Raw genomic sequence first — 18,220 nt, 5'->3', positions numbered from 1 at the left:
TTTGGGACAAAAGACTACCAGCACAGAGCTTTGATAGACAGGACAAAAGCGGGGTCTCTAGACACACGGAACAGTCATTTATTTACAAACACTGTAAACAGTGCAAGGTACTCTAGAGGTTCAAACAGTTACCAACAATTCGTGACACTAAATCCAACTCTTCCTCATATGAGGGGCTTAACCAGCAAATCTAGAAACCGTATTCCAGCTCCAGACCTGCAGCTAAGTCCTCCTCCCTCTGGTGCTCTCTCCAAGTCGCCCTTTCAAGCCAGAGATGTGAGGCTGGGAATGAGGGCGATCAGCAGCTGAGACGACGCCTGTGACATCCAGTCACATCTTCACGAGGAACTGGCTCTTGTCCAGCTTCCCTCTCTCCTTGAGGTAGGCAAACAGGTGCCTTCTGCGCCTCCACGTGACCTTTAACCCATACTTCTCCTCAGGGGTGTCCTTGACCAGAACAGGTCCAGGCTCTGGGCTGTTGGGAGCTCCGGGGCCCAGGATGCAGCCTGGAAGACTGTTTTCCTTCTGATCCGGGGAAGCGGGTTCTTCTCTCACAGACGACCCCGGGGTCTGGATATCAGGGGGTATGAACACATGAGGTAAGCTTTGAGGTGTGCGCACTGACAGCTCCCCACAGCTCTGGGGACTGAGCAGTGGCACTAAAGGCCTTCTGGGGGTGTCCTTTTCTGACTGGCAGGGCTCTTCTCTGTTCAAGGAAAGCACTGTCTCTGAACTGGAAGCCCGTGGACTCTCGAAGGTTAGCCGTGGGAACTTGCAGGTAGATCTTCGCGTTAACTGTTTTGTGTGGTCTTGGGGGCGGCGTTTCCGGTGTGCTGGAAGCTGGCTTTCGGCTGTTTTATCAAACTGAGGTAAGACCTGTGCATAAAAAGACAAAAAGGGCGGTGGGTCAACTACCAGAGAAACTATCCAGTGAGCAGAATCCTTCATTTTTGTTCAGAATCATGAGGATTCGCTATAGCGAAAGGACCCCAAGCCAACCAGCTCTGTGAGGCACTAAGAAGAAAACAGCTTTGGTTTCTCTGTCCTCTGCCTTTCAGAGAGGAGATAAGGTGTTTCCGTCACCACACGACACCGCTATGGCTATTTAACTGTCTGTTGTTAAACTTCACGAGAGCAGGGCTGGAAGGATCCTGGGGGTAGAACCCACACTTAGCACGCTCAGCACACTCAGCAGTTCAGACCTCAGCGGAACAAAGCCCTCAACAGGGCAGGGACCCAGACTCATCCCCAACGTCCAGCAGAGTGCCTGGCAAACAGTGAATGGCAGCCACAAGAACTAGGAAGTGAGACAGTGCTCAGAAAAGGAGTCTAGTACTGCACGTTTACCCAATCAGTGCTTATGGATCCCCGCCCCCCCCCCCCACGTTTTAAGACAATCTTCCCATGCAGTCCAGGCTGGCCTTCTGCCTCAGCCTCCCAAATGCTAGGATTACAGGTGTGCCTCATAATGCCATTTTTGTAGGATTTTCTCCCTAATGTTCAGCTCATTCAACCATAGAATACCTAGTACTTCCCACGTGAGTTACAGGAAATAATCTCATTTAGAAGCTTGCCATTTTTCTGGTTTCTTCACCCAGCTACTGGGTAGTGAAATAGTCACTCAAAACTTTTTCAGAAGAACCTGGCAGGGAAGACTCCAGTTTCATATAACATGTATTCTGATCTGAACTAAGGAAATTAGATAGGTCAGGTTACCACAACCAGAAAGAGTATCTGCTTCCCTGTCCCTGCTCCACGAGGATGAAGAGTTAGTATTCTGAAAAGCCTAACACGGTAAAGGTCAAAGGACCTACCCAGGAAGTGATGGTGCCCTGATCAATGGGCTTGCTGGGCACCCGTACAGTGTGGGTAATGAGCCGCTGGAGAGATTCATGGTGTTTGGGGCCCTCCAGTGGCTGATGATGGAATTGCAGCGGGGCTTTGTGTGACTGTCTTTGCTGTCTCTTTTTGGGAGGCATCAACAGGTAAAGGAAGAGCAATTTGTAACCTCATGATGCAGGCTGCCTTCCTGGTCTGGGCTGGGGTCCAGTTGCAAACCATGCCTGTAGAGAAGAAACAAAAGCTGGGAGAAAATCTTGTGGGTGATTCCCCCATCCTTCATGACACGTGCTGGTCAATCTGCCAAAAACTACCGTTCAGTCCTCAGGTTGGGGGGAAAACACAGCTTCCTATAGCACCTCACAAAACACATTATCTCAACAACACTCATTCAGTAAACACCTGCTGAACTCACTTACTGTGCCATGCTGAGCACTAGGAATTAAAGATGGACAAGTACTTATCAAGTCACTGAGCACCGAGGACACCTGCAGCGAGAAAGACGTCCCTGGTTTTGAGGAGCTGGGATTGCAGCGGAGAGGTACATTTGCCTAAAATGCATAAAGCCAAGTTTAACCCCCTGTACTGCAAAAAAGAAAAAATGGAAAGAAGCTGAGAATTTAACAGAAGGAAACAATTACTCTTCAGTATAATGGTTTGCTTCCACTCACTTCAAAGAAGACTTTCTGGGTGGGAAGACACCTAACCTGGAATGAAGAGTTGGGAAAAGCAAAAAGCAGAAAGGTCACTACAGTCTGAGGAACACCACATGCAATGACGGTTATAGCTGGGCCTGGCAGGACACACTTATTATCCCAATAGAGTTGGGATAGATGAAGTTCAAGTCTAGCCTGGGCTACACAGAAAAACCTTGTCTCATTGGGACCAGGCGTTGGTGGCCTTTAATCCCAGCACTCAGGAGGCAGAGGTAGAAGGACCTCTGTGAGTTCGAGGTCTTCCAGGTCAAAGCTGTTATACAGAGAAACCCTGTCTTGAAAAAAACAAAACAAAGCCAGGCAGTGGTGGCACACTCCTTTAATCCCAGCATTTGGGAGGCAGAGGCAGGTGGATCTCTGTGAGTTCAAGGCCGGCATGGTCTATAAGAGCTAGTTCCAGGACAGGCTCCAAAGCTACAGAGAAACCCTGTCTCAAAAAAATCAAAAATCAAAACAAAAAAAGAAAATAACAAACAAAAACAAAACCAAACCACACTGGGTATGGTGATGCAGCCAATAATCTCAGCACTTAGGGGGGCTGAAGGATCAGGAAGGAGTTTGGCTAGTTCTACACCAGCCTAAGTTACGTGGAACCTTAAACAGCCCAAAAGCTGTCTTGAGAATTACATGATCAGCAGTTAAAAGAATAGGCCTAGGGCTGGAGAGATGGCTCAGCGGTTAAGAGCATTCCTGCTCTTCCAAAGGTCCTGAGTTCAATTCCCAGCAACCACATGGTGGCTCACAACCATCTGTAATGAGGTCTGGTGCCCTCTTCTGGCCTGCAGACATACACACAGACAGAATATTGTATGCATAATAAATAAATAAATATTTTTTAAAAAAAGAATAGGCCTAAGAAACAGAGAGTTTGAGTTTGATCCCCAGAACTCACACACACACACACACACACACACACACACACACACACACATACACACACACACACACACATACACAAAGGCCAAAAAACCTCCAAAACAAAAAACTCCAAAAAAAAAACCTCCAAAACAAAAAAACTCCAAAAGATGTCCTCTGATACCCACATGTGTTCCCCTTCTCCCACATCACTCACACATAATGTCAGCATCTGGGAGGCTGTGAATGTCTAGCTAGGTGTGGTAACATTTTTTTTTTTTTTTTTTTTTTTTGGATTTTCGAGACAGGGTTTCTATGTAGCTTTTGGTTCCTGTCCTGGAACTAGCTCTTGTAGACCAGGCTGGCCTCAAACTCACAGAGATCCACCTGCCTCTGCCTCCCGAGTGCTGGGATTAAAGGTGTGCGCCACCACCGCCCGGCTCTAGGTGTGGTAATAGATCTGAAATCCTAGCACTCAGGAAGCAGATTCTGTGAGCTGGAGCCTAGTCTACACAGTGAGTTCCATGGCAGTGAGGGGGATACACAGTGAGCCGTGTTTTAAGGTCCTTTTTTAAAGGATGAACAACAACACTAAGATTAAACATGGTGTCAGCACTGGGTCAGGAGAGCCAGTGAGGCCAAATGAGTGTGGAGTTGGAGTGAGTAGTCACTAGAGATTTTCAGACAAAGCTTGTGATCACCCAAGGGGCTGGAGAGATGGCTCAATAGTTAAGAGCAGTGGCTGTTATCCCAGAGTATACGGGTTCAATTCCCAGCACCCACATGGCAGCTCACAACTGTTTGAAACTCCAGTTCTAGGGTACCTGACATCCTCATACAGACATACATGTAGGCAAAACACCAATGCACATAAAACAAAATTTTTTAAAAAAATGCCCACCCCACAGATTCTCTGGAATATAAAAAAAAGCCAACTGAGTCACACAGTGAGCCCAATGCACTTACCACCCAGGTGGTTCCTTCCTGACCATCTCTATCTACCTGTTTCCCCTACCCTTGCATGACTTTGAAGAAAATATATTCTTTTTGGTTTTCATGTTGAACCTCAGGCCTATAGCCCTTGGCTATATACCGGCCCTCTTACAATTATTTTGACATTTTTGAGACAAGGTCTCACGCACCCTAGGCTGGCTTCACGTTCACTGTGTACGGACATCTCCAGGTGCTGGGTTACAAGGCATGTCCGCAGTACTAGGTGCTTGTTCTGTTGCTGGCGTCAATACCCCAGGAAAGCAAGCTAAGGAAGAAAGGGCTATTCTGGCTCACAGTTCCTGCATACAGTCTTGTGTTGGGGCAGTTGTGGCAGCTGGGACCTGAAGGCAGCTGGGCACACACTTTAGCCGGCAGGAAGCAGATGAATGTGCTCAGCTGGTTTTCTCGATTTTAGTGAGTCCAGGTCCCCAGTTCACAAGATGGGAGCATACGCATTCAGGGTGGAGTTATCCCACCTTAATCTAATGTAGATAATCTCTACAGACGTGCCCAAACCAAAATGTTAACTCAGGTTCTGACTCACTTCTGCTCAACCTTTGCTTGCTTTTATTTGAGGCAGTGTCTTACTATATAGCCTTGGCGGGCTTCAGTTTCAGAGATCCTGCTGTCTCTGGGTGTTGGGATTAAAAGCCTGCACCACTACAGGCCAGTTTATTTTTCAGATGGGGTCTCACTCTGCAGTCCAGACTGGCCTCTAACTCGAGATCCTTTTGTCTCACCCCAGGAATAGTGTTATGGCCCACAGGCCTAGCTGCTCATGTGGGGGTCAGCCATGAAAGCTAAGTTTGGGCAGGTCATCCAAAGGAAGTTCTTTACTTCCAACCATTATCACCTGGGACTCTGGCCATCGATAAATTTAAATGGAGTCTGGAGTCTCAATAGTTTACCCAATTCTTTTTTTAAAAAGATGTATTTATTTTATTTATTATTTATTTATTTATTCATTATGTATACAGTGTTCTGTCTGTATATGTGTCTGCAGGCCAGAAGAGGGCACCAAATCTCATTACAGATGGGCGTGAGCCATCATGTGGTTGCTGGGAATCGAACTCAGAACCGAAGAGCAGTCTCTTAACCTCTGAGCTATCTCTCCAGCCCCTAAAAACCCAATTCTAATTGAGCTCGGGGCTCTCTGGATATTCCAATATGTTGGACATGCGGAGAGAGCGAATTTGCAAACTTGATTAAAATAAAGGCTCTTTGCTTTTACATATGGACTCGGTCTCCTTTGTTGGCTTTTGTCGGAACCCACGGATTTGGGCATAACACAACTCTTGATTGGCTTCCCTTAATTATTAGATAAGGACAAAACTCAACAAGGCTGAAGGCCTTCCAGTCTCAAAGCATATCGCACTCCTGCGCCTTAGTTCAAATCCCATGACCTTCAGCCTTTGCACTCACAGTCAAAGCCGACTTCGGTTTCCCACCCTTCTGTGTAGTAAGGTACAGATCTTACACCGCGTCTCGGTTCATTAAATTAAAAAAATAAAAATAAAAAGAGCCTTCCCTGTCCTAAGCCAAGATTTTCTCATTAAAATAAATATTCCAAGTGTCATACGAGGCTGCGAGGGGGTGACCTCAGCTACTCCGAAGGCGGAGACACGAGGATCGAGAATTCTACACATGGGGAGACCTTGTATCAGACAAAACCTACCCGCCTCTAACTTGTTCCTCCGCAGCTAGAATTCTACCGGTCTGTTTATCTCATTCCGTGCTCCCTCTCCACCAGATGGTGGGCCCCGGGAAGGGAAGCCCCGATCCGCCACCGCGTCTCCGGCTCCGTAAAGTCTGTCTCCCTCGAGGCTGGACGGGGCGGGGCCCCCGCAAGGCACGACCCCGCAGCCGGGGACGCGCAGCACCGAGGGCTGGACCGGAGACCAGGGCTGGCCGAGCGGGTCGCCCACCGGCTGAGTGACGTGCGCTGCCCCGGAAGGAAGTCGACCACGGAGGCTCCCTAGGAGAGCCGGGGCGGAGCCGCCCGCTGGCCGCCGCCCGCGCGTCCCTCCCGCCGCCCCTCGAGCCCCGGAGACCGCCTTACCCGCCCTCCCGGCCGCGGCCGCCGCTCCTCCGGACGCCGAGCGTTCGGGGCCGGAACCCGGAGACAAGCCGGTGCCGATTGGCGACGCTCCGTCACGTGACCGCAACGCTCCGCCGGCGCCAATTTCAAACAGCGGAACAACTGAAAGCGGCGCTGCGGGACCCACCCCCGGCCCGGGCTCCCCCCGCACCCCACCCCGGGCTCCCACCCCGGCCGTCCCTCCGGGACCCGCCGCCCGGGCCTGCCTCGGCCCCGCGTGGAGCAGCCGTGGTGTGCGAGGTGAGTGCGGTGCAGAAAGGAAGTCCCGGGCCGGGCCGGGCCAGGGGAGGGCTCTGAGTCGGGACTGCTGGGGCTGCGGGGCGCGAGAGGGTGATGGGGACCGCCGGGCAGGAGGTGTGAGCCGGCCGGCCTCGGCCTTCCCGCCGCCTTCTCCGAGCACCCGGGGGTCCTGGGAACAGACCTGCCCTGAGTCTGCACAGGCGGTCAACCCTGCCTCCGCCTCCAGGGTTGCAGGGCGGGATCCTTAGCTGCGTGTTGCAAGGTTCCCGGTTCGGTGTGGAGAATGGGGGTGACTCTGCAAGTCGCGTCTGGTTCGAAGGTATTAGGGAGTATTAGAGGAAGAGAAAAGGTCAACGAGAAATACCCTATGGTGTGGGGGTGTCTGCTACTTGATTGGGGTGGGGTGTAATGTGAAGCAAAATGAAAACTGAGATTTGGAGGTAGAGAAAAGGAAATATAAAGAAAAGGAAGCCACAGGATGGACGGGACCTAAGAACCCTAATCAGCTGGCAAATGTCAAAAATGGGTAATCCTTTTTTGGCAGGTGTCCTAAAAAAAAAAAGGAGCTGGTTTCCCTGTTTCTTGTCATTCAAAATAGAATGACAGGATTTAAATTAATGTTAATTTATGATTGTATATCTATGAAAATCTATAAAATGCTTCTAAAGAAAAAACTACTCCCTTAGCATTTCAAAGGCACTTTTAGTATGGTCAGGCATGGTGGCAAATGTCTGTAATCTCAGCATTTACAAAAGTGGGGTCCAAAGGCTCAGCAGTTCAAAGCCAGCCTGGACTACATAAGATTGTCTCAAAAATAAAAGCCACCTTGAGCATATTAATGGTAGCAACATCTTAGTAGGCAGGAGATGTGTAAACCAAGACTGCCAGTTTGTTTCCCCGGCTGGCAGCTTCTTTATTAACCGATGGTACTAAAACATATTCATAGCATACAGAGGGGAATCCCGCATCAGAGATGGGCGTTACAATCTTACTTTGAAGCAGAAAGTTAAGGTATATAAAGTAACATACTTACAAAACTCAAATGCCATAAATATTTGCAAGTACAGAGATGTTACTGTTTTGTTTTGTAAAGCAAGAGGACTGGGGTTTTATTGTACAGCACTAACCAAGCATCACAGAGTTCCGGGTTCATTCCCCAGCAACACAAAAACCTGGCTCATGGCCAAGCCTGTGACTCTAGCAAGTGTAAGCAGGAGATTCAGAAATGTAAGGTCAGCTGCATTGTTTGAGACCAACCTAGGCTAGAAGAGACCATGTCTCCTCCCGGAAAAACAACACTGTGGGTTTAGCTCAGAGGTAGTAGAGTCCTTACCTACTGTGTGTTCAATGGCCAGCAGTGAAAATGTGAAATCGTTGACTGCACGGTTTTGCCGTAGACTCTGAATAGGGAAGTTCCCCCCTCCCCCCCCTTGGGAGATCCTGCAGGCTAGGAGGTGATTTCATAGATGCCTCTGACTGTGTGCACCGAACCTCTGACCTGCAGATAAAAAAGCACCAAGACTGTATCACAGACTGGGTCGCAGAATCAGAGTTTTGTCAGGACTCCTAATGCCACTTGTCCATCCATTCTCTGATCTTTCACCTCTCTCTACAGTCATTGCAAGTGACTTTCTGAATTCTGGGGGACTGGCAGCTTTTCCACATTGTTATAGATGTCATCTCACTTATTCTGTTAGCCAAACATTAAAAACAATGTTTTCACATGTTTATTGGGGGGGGGGGGTGGCGCCCACATGTTGGAGTTGGTTCTCTCCTTTCACCCTTGTGGTCCCAGGGATTGAATTCAGGTGTCAGGCTTAGCAGCAGGCGATTTAACTCACTGAGCCATCTTGCTGACCCCAAACAACCTGAGTTTTGTTTGCTTTTTTGTAGTGCTGGGAACTGAACCTAGGGCCTTGCAGAAGCTAAGCAAGCACCCTGTCATGAAGCTGTGTTATATCCACAGCCTGGCCAGTAGTGAGCTTCCAGGAGATCATTGACTCCAATTCAGTCCCATGTTCTCCACTTGAATTGCTTGTTTACTGTAATTATTAGCTTTCCTTGGTCAGTAGTAGGGCTTTATTTATTCATTCATTCATTTCATTTCATTTCATTTTATTTTTTGAGACAATGTCTCACGTGGCCCATGCTGACTTTGAACTCACTCTCTGGCTGAGGGTGGCCTTAAACTTTGTAGGTTCTGGGATTACAAGTGTACAACAAACCCAGGTTCTGTCCTTATTGTCTGAGGGCTCTACAGGGACACAGGCAGCATTCCCCTGGGCCTCTGAGCTTCTGCTTGTGACCATTCATACGAAGGACCCCTTCCAGTTTGTCTCCACTCCGCCGATCTGTGATACCAAGCTTTTCCTTGCCCCTGCAGGGTCGGTGCTTGTGATTCTCAATGGAGACTGAGAGCCCAGCTTCATGATGAGAACCAGCCCCAGGCGGCCACTGATTCTCAAAAGACGGAGGCTGCCCCTTCCTGTTCAAAATGCCCCAGGTGAAACAGCAGAGGAAGAAGCAAAGAGACCCCCTGCCCAGCAGGAGCCTACTCAAGCACAGGCCTCCCAGGAGGTGGCAGAGTCCAGTTCCTGTAAGTTTCCAGCTGGAATCAAGATCATCAACCACCCCACCATGCCCAACACACAAGTGGTGGCCATCCCCAACAATGCCGACATCCAAAGCATCATCGCAGCACTAACTGCCAAAGGGAAAGAGAGTGGCAGCAGTGGACCCAACAAGTTCATCCTCATCAGCTCTGGCGGGACCTCATCTCACCCTCCTGGTCCCCAGCCGCAAGCCCAAACCAGCCATGATTCCAAGAGGACAGAAGCGAGCCCTGAGACGTTGGGACCAAAGCCAGCAGCTAAGGGTGTGCCTGTTCCCAAGCCACCTGGAGCCCTTCCAAGGCAAAGACAGGAAACCTGTGGTATGTGGTTTGTAAGGCAAAGGGGTGTGAAGGCTGGCCTTTCTCCTCCCCGCCTGCAGTCAGTCAAGCTGATGAATGTGGTAGATAGGAATCTAGGAGGGGCCAAGGCAAAGGCTCGCTTTTCTTTATCCTGAAGCTTTGAGCAAACCATCTGGGCACTGTTGAAAGGGTTACAGTAATGTAACATTCCCATCTCTCTCTTTATGTTGGAAAAGGATTTGTTGATTGACTGGTCGGTTGGTTGATTTGATTTATTCTTTGTACGGACCTGTGTCTTAGTCACTGTTCTATTGCTCTGAAGAGACACCATGCCCAAGGCAACTCTTATGAAAGGAAGCATTTAAGGGGGGGCTCACTTAGTTTCAGAGGTTTAGTCCATTTTCATCATGGTGGGGAGTGTGGCAGCATTTAGGCAGGCACTAAGGCAGTAGCTGAGAGCTACATCCTGATCTGTGAGCCAAGTGAGGCAGAGAGAAGCTGGGCTTGACACAGGCTTTTGAAACCTCAAAGCCCACCCACAGTGACACACTTCCTTCAACAAGGCCACATCTCCTAATCCTTTGAGACGGTGCTGCTTGCTGACTAAGCATTCAAATATATGAGCATATAGGGACCATTCTTATTCAGACCACCATAATCCGGTAAGGAAGTAAATCTCCATGTTAAAGGAATAAATTGGAGCCTGGGGAAGAAAAGTGACTTTCTTGTGTAGCTATCCAAAAATTGCCTTGACAGATGCCTAAGGTCCTATCTGATGTTGAGATGGAGTTCACCATTCCTGAATTTCTCAAGTCCATCAGGAGGCAGAGTAACTTAGAACCACAATGATTTGTGATTTACCATGTGTTCCTGTCCCTAAGAGCTGAGTTGGAGGGTTATCTCCAGCCATCAGTTTTGATGGAGCTGCAGGACATCTGAAGAGGCTGCTAATGGAGTCTTGGGTTGTTTTCCTTATAGCTGGTGGCGAAGCAGCAGGCTGCACGCTGGACAACAGCTTAACCAATATCCAGTGGCTTGGGAAGATGAGTTCTGACGGGCTGGGCCCCTGCAGCATTAAGCAGGAGATGGAGGAGAAGGAGAATTGTCACCTGGAGCAGAATCAGGTTAAGGTGAACTGTTCTGTCCCTCACTCATTAGGGAAGTCAGACCTGCTTAGTGCAGGGGATTTCTAAGAAGGGAAATGGTTCGAGGAGCTACTGGAGCGGAACATCCAACTTCTCTTATTCACACCACTTAGTGCTTTTGCTTTTCTGTCTAATTTTTCTTTAAAAATTTTTTTTTGGCCGGGCAGTATTGACACATGCCTTTAATCCTAGCACTCGGGGGGCAGGTCAGAGGCAGGCGAATCTCTGTGAGTTTGAGGCCAGCCTGGTCTACAGAGCGAGTTCCAGGAGAGGCACCAATTACACAGAGAAACCCTGTCTCGAAAAACAACAAAACAAACAAACAAAAAAACCCATACAGTTTGTATGTGTAAAGTTATATCTCAAAATTTTAAACGGAATGATCAGATCCTTGTGTAAAACCTCCAGATGTGTCCTTTGGAAGCATTTGCCCCACACTTCTGACTGTGGCTGCTCTCCAAACACTGAAACAGGATGGGTTTACAGTTCGTCAGGACTACAAACGGAACTGAGACCTAAGACTTTCGACCTCCAGGTCTGAAAATGGGCATGGATTCATACAAACCCCAACTAGAGAATTAGCCGGAAGAGACTCCAGTTGTTTTTTGTTTTTAATAAGACAGGGTCTTATTATGTAGCTTAGGCTAGTTTGGAAAAGGTTGTGAGCCCGGGCAGTGGTGGCACGCCTTTAATCCCAGCACTCGGGAGGCAGAGGCAGGAAGATCTCTGTATCTCTTTGAGTTCGAGGCCAGCCTGGTCTACAGAGTGAGTTCCAGAACAGGCTCCAAAGCTACACAAAGAAATCCTATCTTGGGGCTGGAGAGATGGCTCAGTGGTTAAGAGCATTGCCTGCTCTTCCAAAGGTCCTGAGTTCAATTCCCAGCAACCACATGGTGGCTCACAACCATCTGTAAAGAGGTCTGGCGCCCTCTTCTGGCCTTCAGGCATACACACAGACAGAATATTGTATATATAATAAATAAATATTTAAAAAAAAAAAAAGAAATCCTATCTTGAAAAACCAAAAGAAAAGGTTATGCGGTTGAGGATGACCTTGAGTTCTAGATCATCCTGCCCTACTGCTGACATTGCAGACACGTGTGTCACCACGGTCCATTTGTGTGGTGCTGGAGATCCAGCCCAGGCCTTCGTGTATGTTGGGCAAATATTGTGCCAACTGAGCTAGGTATGTTCCCAGCCTCTAGGCTTCTTCTTATCAGACAATTTATCTTCAGGAAGAGGATGGAAGTGAATCAGTTCTTAATTGCTGGGGATTTGGACTAACAATGCCTGATCACTGATCACAAACTTTAATTCCATTATGAAATATTGGTCTCAAAGAAGCTTGTTTTTCTGGTCAGAGGTGGCAAAGGTCTTTAATCCCAGCACTTGGGAGGCAGAGGCAGGCAGATCTTTGTGAGTTCAAGGCCAGCCTGGTCTACAGAGTGAGTTCCAGAACTCTGCAAATAAACCCTATTTCAGGGCGAGGGAAAAGTTTGTTTTTAGTATAGACTAGAGCAGTGGTAGTTGGGGTCACATATCAGATATTTACATTATGATTCATAACAGTAGCAAAAGTATTGTTAGGAAGTAACAACAAAATAATTTTATGGCTGGGGGTCAGCACAGCATGAGGAGCTGTATTAAAGGGCCAGCATTAGGAAGATTGAGAAGTGCTGCTCAGCGGGCTGGGGTGGTTTCCGTGAACTCCTCTGTGTCATTCTCCGGTCCCTCTCCCTTCGACTTCTCGCACCACACAGGTTGAGGAGCCCTCAGGAGCATCCACGTCTTGGCAGGATTCTGTGTCTGAGAGGCCACCCTACTCTTACATGGCCATGATACAATTTGCCATCAACAGCACTGAGAGAAAACGTATGACCTTGAAGGATATCTACACTTGGATTGAGGACCACTTCCCCTATTTTAAGCACATCGCCAAGCCAGGCTGGAAGGTACTGTGCGCCATAGTTGATGTCAAGGTCATTCTGATATAACTCTTTCTCACTCTGCTTCAGACTGTGTCATAATGAAAAATAATATATGGGGCCAGGCGGTGATGGCGCACACCTTTAATCCCAGCACTCAGGAGGCAGAGGCAGACAGATCTCTGTGAGTTCGAGGCCAGCCTGGTCTACAAGAGCTAGTTCCAGGACAGGAACCAAAAAGCTACAGAGAAACCCTGTCTCAAAAAAATCAAAAAAAAAAAAAAAAAAAATTATGAGATGAGCCTCATGGCCCCAAGATTAACTTCCTGGAACATCTAGTGGGCCGGGCCTTTTCTTTTTCTCCCTTGTTTCCAGTCTTCCTGTTTCAACCTCGGGAGCAGATGGGGTGCAAATGTGTGCCACCATACCCACTGGACAGGTGTGTCTTGTTCTTCATCTCATGCACTGGGACTCCAAGACAGATGCCTGGGAATCTGTGTCAGAATCAGAAAGTACATATGTATATATACACATATATGTCTTTGCATTTACTTATTTGCTTGTTGCAGAGTGGTCTGTGTGTGGTGGGCATGTGAAGGTCAGAGGACAGTTCTTTAGAGTTGTCTCTCAGTGTGAGTTCTGGGATTGAGCTCAGGCTTGGCAGCAGGTACCTTTACACATCTTTCAGTCCCTTGCGTTACATCGAAAAGCTTGGGTAGAACGGGATTTGCCAGACTGGAGATGTAGCTCAGTGGCAGAGTACTTAACCTGCCACGCACAAGAGCCTGGATTTGAAGTGGGATTTGCCAGGAAGAATGACATCTGACTCCTATTTGACCCAGCGTGTGACCTCATGTCCTCTGCAGCCTGCCCTGCATGGCTTGCCTGCAGTGCTGACATCTGGGCTGTCTGACACCGGGCCACGGGTGGCAGCAGTGCTACAGTTGTATCTGGTCCTCACGTTGGCATCTTCCTAGATCTCTAAAATCAAGATTTCCAGTCTCTGAGATAGGCTCTTGCTAGGTAGCCCAGCCTAGCTGAACTCTGCATCTTCCTGCCTTGTCTTCCTAAGTACTGGGAATACGGGTGTGCACCCTGTGTCCAGGCATGGAGGGAGTTTTTCCTGCTGCTGCTCCTGTCCCTCCGGTGTTTCTCTGTGGATCGTGCAGTGGGCAGCAGTCTTCTTACCTCTCCTGATGCCCAAGGGCGTGGTACACTTCTGGAGACACAGAGCCCGGCTTTGCCTGTCTTACCTCTCCTGATGCCCAAGGGCGTGGTACACTTCTGGAGACACAGAGCCCGGCTTTGCCTGTCTTTATTTTTCCACTCAGATGATGAGGCAGAAGTCGCAGGTGTAAAGTCCCTTTTCAGGTTCCTTTCACCTCTGTCCTGCACTGGGATGGAGCACAGGAACAGAGAGGGAAGCTTCCAGCCCAAGACTTTAATAGCCTGGAGATAAGCTAGATCTGTTTTTTGTTGTTATGGTTTATTGTTTTTGTAACCAACTGAAGGGGTGTCACCAATCTATCTCCTGGGGTGTATGGCTGAGGTTAGCTCTGCAGTGTGGCACCTCAGGAAGGGAGGTGCCAGCAGGTCAGATTGCAAGGACCCTGCGCATAGTCTCTGCTGCTGGTAGCGGGAGACTCCCCTGCTTTTCCCAGTTCGCTCCAAGGGTGATGTTTCATGGAGCTGCTAACTGCTCACCTTTCCCTTTCAGAACTCCATTCGTCACAACCTTTCTCTCCATGACATGTTTGTGCGGGAGACGTCTGCCAATGGCAAGGTCTCTTTCTGGACCATTCACCCAAGTGCCAATCGCTACTTGACGTTGGACCAAGTGTTTAAGGTGACTGCCCCTGTTTGAGCTAGAGAGCCAGAGTGGTTGGTTATAGAACCTCTGGAAAGGAGCAGTGTTCCTCCTGACGTTCTGACTGAGAGAGAGCTAGAGCCAGTCAATTAATGACTTGCATAGTGCCCTGACCTCAGGTGACAGATACCAAATAACACTCCTTTGCATTAGACCAGAGCTCAAAGAGAACTGTTCTGGTCCAAAATTGAGAAATCTTATTCTAACTTCCCCTGTTAGTAGACCGTTGTTGCTACAGCTTCCAGGTCTCTAACTTGGGGTTCTGATGAATGAATCTGGGATGGGCCTAGTAATGGCGTGGCGTGGGGGGAGCATCTTTGTGTCAGTGCACATGCCATGTGCCAGAGGAGGACCCTGGGTGTCCTGTTCAATCACTTTCGTTTCCTTGGGGTGAGGTCTCATTGAAACTGGAGCTACGTTGATCGTCGGCATACCCATGAATCCGCCTGTCTCCACCCCCACCTCATAGTACTGGGGTATAAGCACTTACATGGCCAGCCCTGACTTCATTTTTCAATGCAGATCCTTATACAGCAATCTGTCTTACCCACTGAGCCATCTCTCCAGCCCTATAATTTGTATTTTCAGTCTTGCTCCAAAGAAACCTTTTTTTAAGTCTAGAGACCAGAAATGGAGCCACAAGAACACGTTTTCAGGAAAAAAGTTGTTTTGGGAACTTCTAGTACCCATAAGGATGCTGATGCTGTGCTGTTCTTCTGGAAGGGACCATTATCCATGGTATCTCTTGGCACCCATCAAATAGGTTTCTTCCTAGTCTGGGTAGATTGACCACATTAGTGGTAACTTCATCTCATTTCTCTCCCTCGATGCCTGGCCGCCACCCAGCCACTGGAACCAGGGTCTCCACAATCGCCTGAGAACTTGGAATCAGTAAGATTCTTTTCCTCTGGCTCGGGGCTTGGCCTTATTTTCCTTCACTGCTCAGCATGGCTTTAGTGGGCAGAGAAGCCGTGATGTGGGGAGGGGACTGTGTTTGGCCCTGTGGCTGCTAGCCCTAAACACAGCATCACAAAGGTGTGCTGAGCAGAGCAAACTGGGCACTGCAGGACCTGCCACTGCAAGGACAAGTGCGTGGCATGGGCCTTGCAGGCAGCAGCAGCAGCCTGTTCTCTCAGCCTGCCTTTTCTTTGTCTCTCTGGTAGCTGTTGCATTCCCTGGGGGTGGTGAGGATCATGGTGTCGCATTGTCCTGTTCTCTCCTCATATGTCTGTTTCTGTCCACTTTTCTCCCAGCATGGCTTGACAGATTGTACTTACCTGCATCCATCGTTCAAACTAGCTTTTTCTAGTTGTTGGGTTGTTGGTTAGGCCAATTGCATCAGCTCAAGTTGTTGGGGTTCTGCTCTCTCCCCTCACCTTACTAACCCTGGTTTCTTTCTCTTCCCAAAAGCAGCAGCAGAAACGACCCAATCCTGAGCTCCGTAGAAATGTGACCATCAAAACTGAGCTCCCGCTGGGCGCACGTGAGTATGGGAGTGGGCCTCAGACCTGCCTGATCTGGTTCTGGGGCCTAGCTTCAGCTTCTGTCTCCAACTTAAAGGATCTGAGCGCACAGTTAAGCAGGGCTCCTGGAGTGAGAAGTAGGGGGCCCATAACTTTGCTACCTCTGATCTCTCCTGCTTCCTCCTAGGGCGGAAGATGAAGCCTCTGCTCCCACGGGTCAGCTCATACCTGGTACCCATCCAGTTCCCAGTGAACCAGTCTCTGGTGTTACAGCCCTCGGTAAAGATGCCATTGCCTCTGGCAGCTTCACTTAGGAGCTCAGAGCTCGCTCGGCATAGCAAGCGAGTTCGAATTGCACCCAAGGTACTGCTAGCCAATGAAGGGATTGCCCCACTTCCTGCTGCCGGACCAGTGAAGGAGGAGAAACCCCTGCTTGAAGAAGGGCTATTGCCTTTGCTTCCTATTCAGTCCATTAAGGAGGAAGAAATCCAGCCTGGGAAGGACTTGACACCCTTCGAGAGGCCTGTCAAAGTGGAGAGCCCTCCCTTGGAAGAGTGGCCCTCTCCGTGTGCGTCACTGAAAGAGGAACTGTCTAATTCCTGGGAAGATTCTTCCTGCTCTCCTACCCCAAAACCCAAGAAATCCTATCGTGGGCGCCAGTCCCCTGCCCGGTGTGTCTCGGAAATGCTGGTGACCAAGCGAAGAGAGAAGAGGGAGGTGAGCCGCTCTCGGAGGAAACAGCACCTCCGGCCACCCTGTCTGGATGAGCCTGAACTGCTCTTCTCAGAGGACCCCAGCACATTACAGCCGGCCATGGAGCCCCTACTCCTGGCAGAGTCCTCAGAGCCTGTGTCCCAGCTTGAGTGCCCTCAAGAGGAGGGGGTGCCTTTCAAGACCCCCGTTAAGGAGACATTGCCCATCTCCTCCACTCCTAGCAAGTCTGTGCTCTCCAGAACCCCTGAGTCCTGGAGGCTTACACCCCCAGCCAAAGTTGGGGGGTTAGATTTCAGCCCAGTACGAACCCCCCAGGGCGCCTTTGGCCCCTTGCCTGACTCCCTGGGGCTGATGGAGTTGAATACCACACCTCTGAAAAGTGTTCCCCTTTTTGATTCACCCCGGGAGCTCCTCAACTCAGAACCCTTTGACCTTGCCTCTGACCCCTTCAGCAGCTCTCCGCCTCCACATCTCGAGGTCCCCAAGCCAGACTCCCCTGAGCCACAGGTCCCCAGCCTTTCAGCCAACCGTTCTCTCACAGAAGGCCTGGTCTTGGACACAATGAATGACAGCCTCAGCAAGATCCTTCTAGACGTCAGCTTCCCTGGCCTGGAAGAGGACCCTCTGGGCCCTGACATCAACTGGTCTCAGTTCATCCCTGAGCTGCGATAGAGCCAAGGCCTTGAACTTTCTAATCAAGCTGCTCACTATCCTGGCACTTGTGTGACTGGGTAGTACAAGGCTCAGTGTACCCCAAGCCCTCTGAGGGAAGCTGCCACGCAAGGGCTGAACTGTGCCCTTTACCTAATTATGCCAAGAGATAGTCACATCGAAGCCACTTCTGGGACCTGTGCATGCAGTAGGGTCTCTGGAGAGTCTGCGTCCTCCACTCTCTCTGCTGGTACCCGAAGGGTGGGCGTGACAAAAGCAGTGGCGATCAGGAAGTGCCCCGTAGTCACCTGCTGCTCCTGGCAGGATAACCCTTGTAAATGGTGTAAGTTCCCCAAATTGCCCTCTAATTATAACTGTAAGCTTATTTCCTTAGATCATTATCTAGAGACTGCCAGAAGTCTGGGGTGACAAGGGCTACACTTGGCTTCTGCTTGCAGCCTTGGGGGAAGGACCTGCGGTGCAGTTTCTTCTACACTTGTGGGTTCTCTAGGCATCTAAACATGCAGGTTGGCTTGCCAGGATCCCACTTACTGCCCTTTCCTGACATCCCCATGTTTCCAAACCAGTGGTCCTGGTAGAAAAGCCTGTTGGGTTTGGGTGTGGGGGATGAGTGCTCACATGGGTCCTGTTAGGTGGTTCTCTGATAGTGTTCCTGACCATGCTGGGAAGCCAGCATTGAGAGCTCAGACCGAGGCTTGAGAAGGAGGAAGTGACCCCTGACCTGCCTGTCTTCCTTAGCTTGCACCTGAGCTTTGCAAAGAGCAACCCTAGGCTCAGATACA

The 18,220-nt window shown here is 49.5% G+C and overlaps 2 protein-coding genes across 4 annotated transcripts; one reads left to right on the top strand and one right to left on the bottom strand.

Moving 5' to 3' along the window:
* Window positions 1-73: 73 nt before the first annotated feature.
* Window positions 74-6,523, bottom strand: Rhno1 (RAD9-HUS1-RAD1 interacting nuclear orphan 1). Of its 2 annotated transcripts, none has more exons than XM_057780427.1 (3): window positions 6,463-6,523; window positions 1,815-2,063; window positions 74-876 (listed from the first exon to the last, which is right to left on the bottom strand). In XM_057780427.1, exons 2-3 carry the CDS (start codon window positions 1,977-1,979, stop codon window positions 331-333), a joined length of 711 nt encoding a protein of 236 aa, XP_057636410.1. In that variant the 5' UTR covers window positions 1,980-2,063; window positions 6,463-6,523; the 3' UTR covers window positions 74-330. The 2 variants fall into 2 exon arrangements, with proteins under 2 accessions (XP_057636410.1, XP_057636400.1); XM_057780417.1 differs by lacking the exon at window positions 6,463-6,523 and adding an exon at window positions 6,079-6,441.
* Window positions 6,524-6,617: 94 nt separating this feature from the next.
* Window positions 6,618-17,450, top strand: Foxm1 (forkhead box M1). Of its 2 annotated transcripts, none has more exons than XM_057769998.1 (8): window positions 6,618-6,741; window positions 9,125-9,673; window positions 10,631-10,782; window positions 12,558-12,749; window positions 14,440-14,568; window positions 15,436-15,480; window positions 16,003-16,072; window positions 16,240-17,450. In XM_057769998.1, the coding sequence occupies exons 2-8, from the start codon at window positions 9,169-9,171 to the stop codon at window positions 17,436-17,438; spliced, it is 2,292 nt and encodes a 763-aa protein (XP_057625981.1). In that variant the 5' UTR covers window positions 6,618-6,741; window positions 9,125-9,168; the 3' UTR covers window positions 17,439-17,450. The 2 variants fall into 2 exon arrangements, with proteins under 2 accessions (XP_057625981.1, XP_057625973.1); XM_057769990.1 differs by having other exon boundaries at window positions 16,000-16,072.
* The last annotated feature ends 770 nt before the right edge of the window (window positions 17,451-18,220 follow it).

This window comes from Chionomys nivalis, chromosome 1, assembly GCF_950005125.1.
Source record: "Chionomys nivalis chromosome 1, mChiNiv1.1, whole genome shotgun sequence".
In the NCBI taxonomy this organism is placed as follows: Eukaryota; Metazoa; Chordata; class Mammalia; order Rodentia; family Cricetidae; genus Chionomys; species Chionomys nivalis.
The sequence above is the reverse complement of the archived record's forward strand: the minus strand, read 5'-3'. Positions and strand labels throughout refer to the sequence as shown.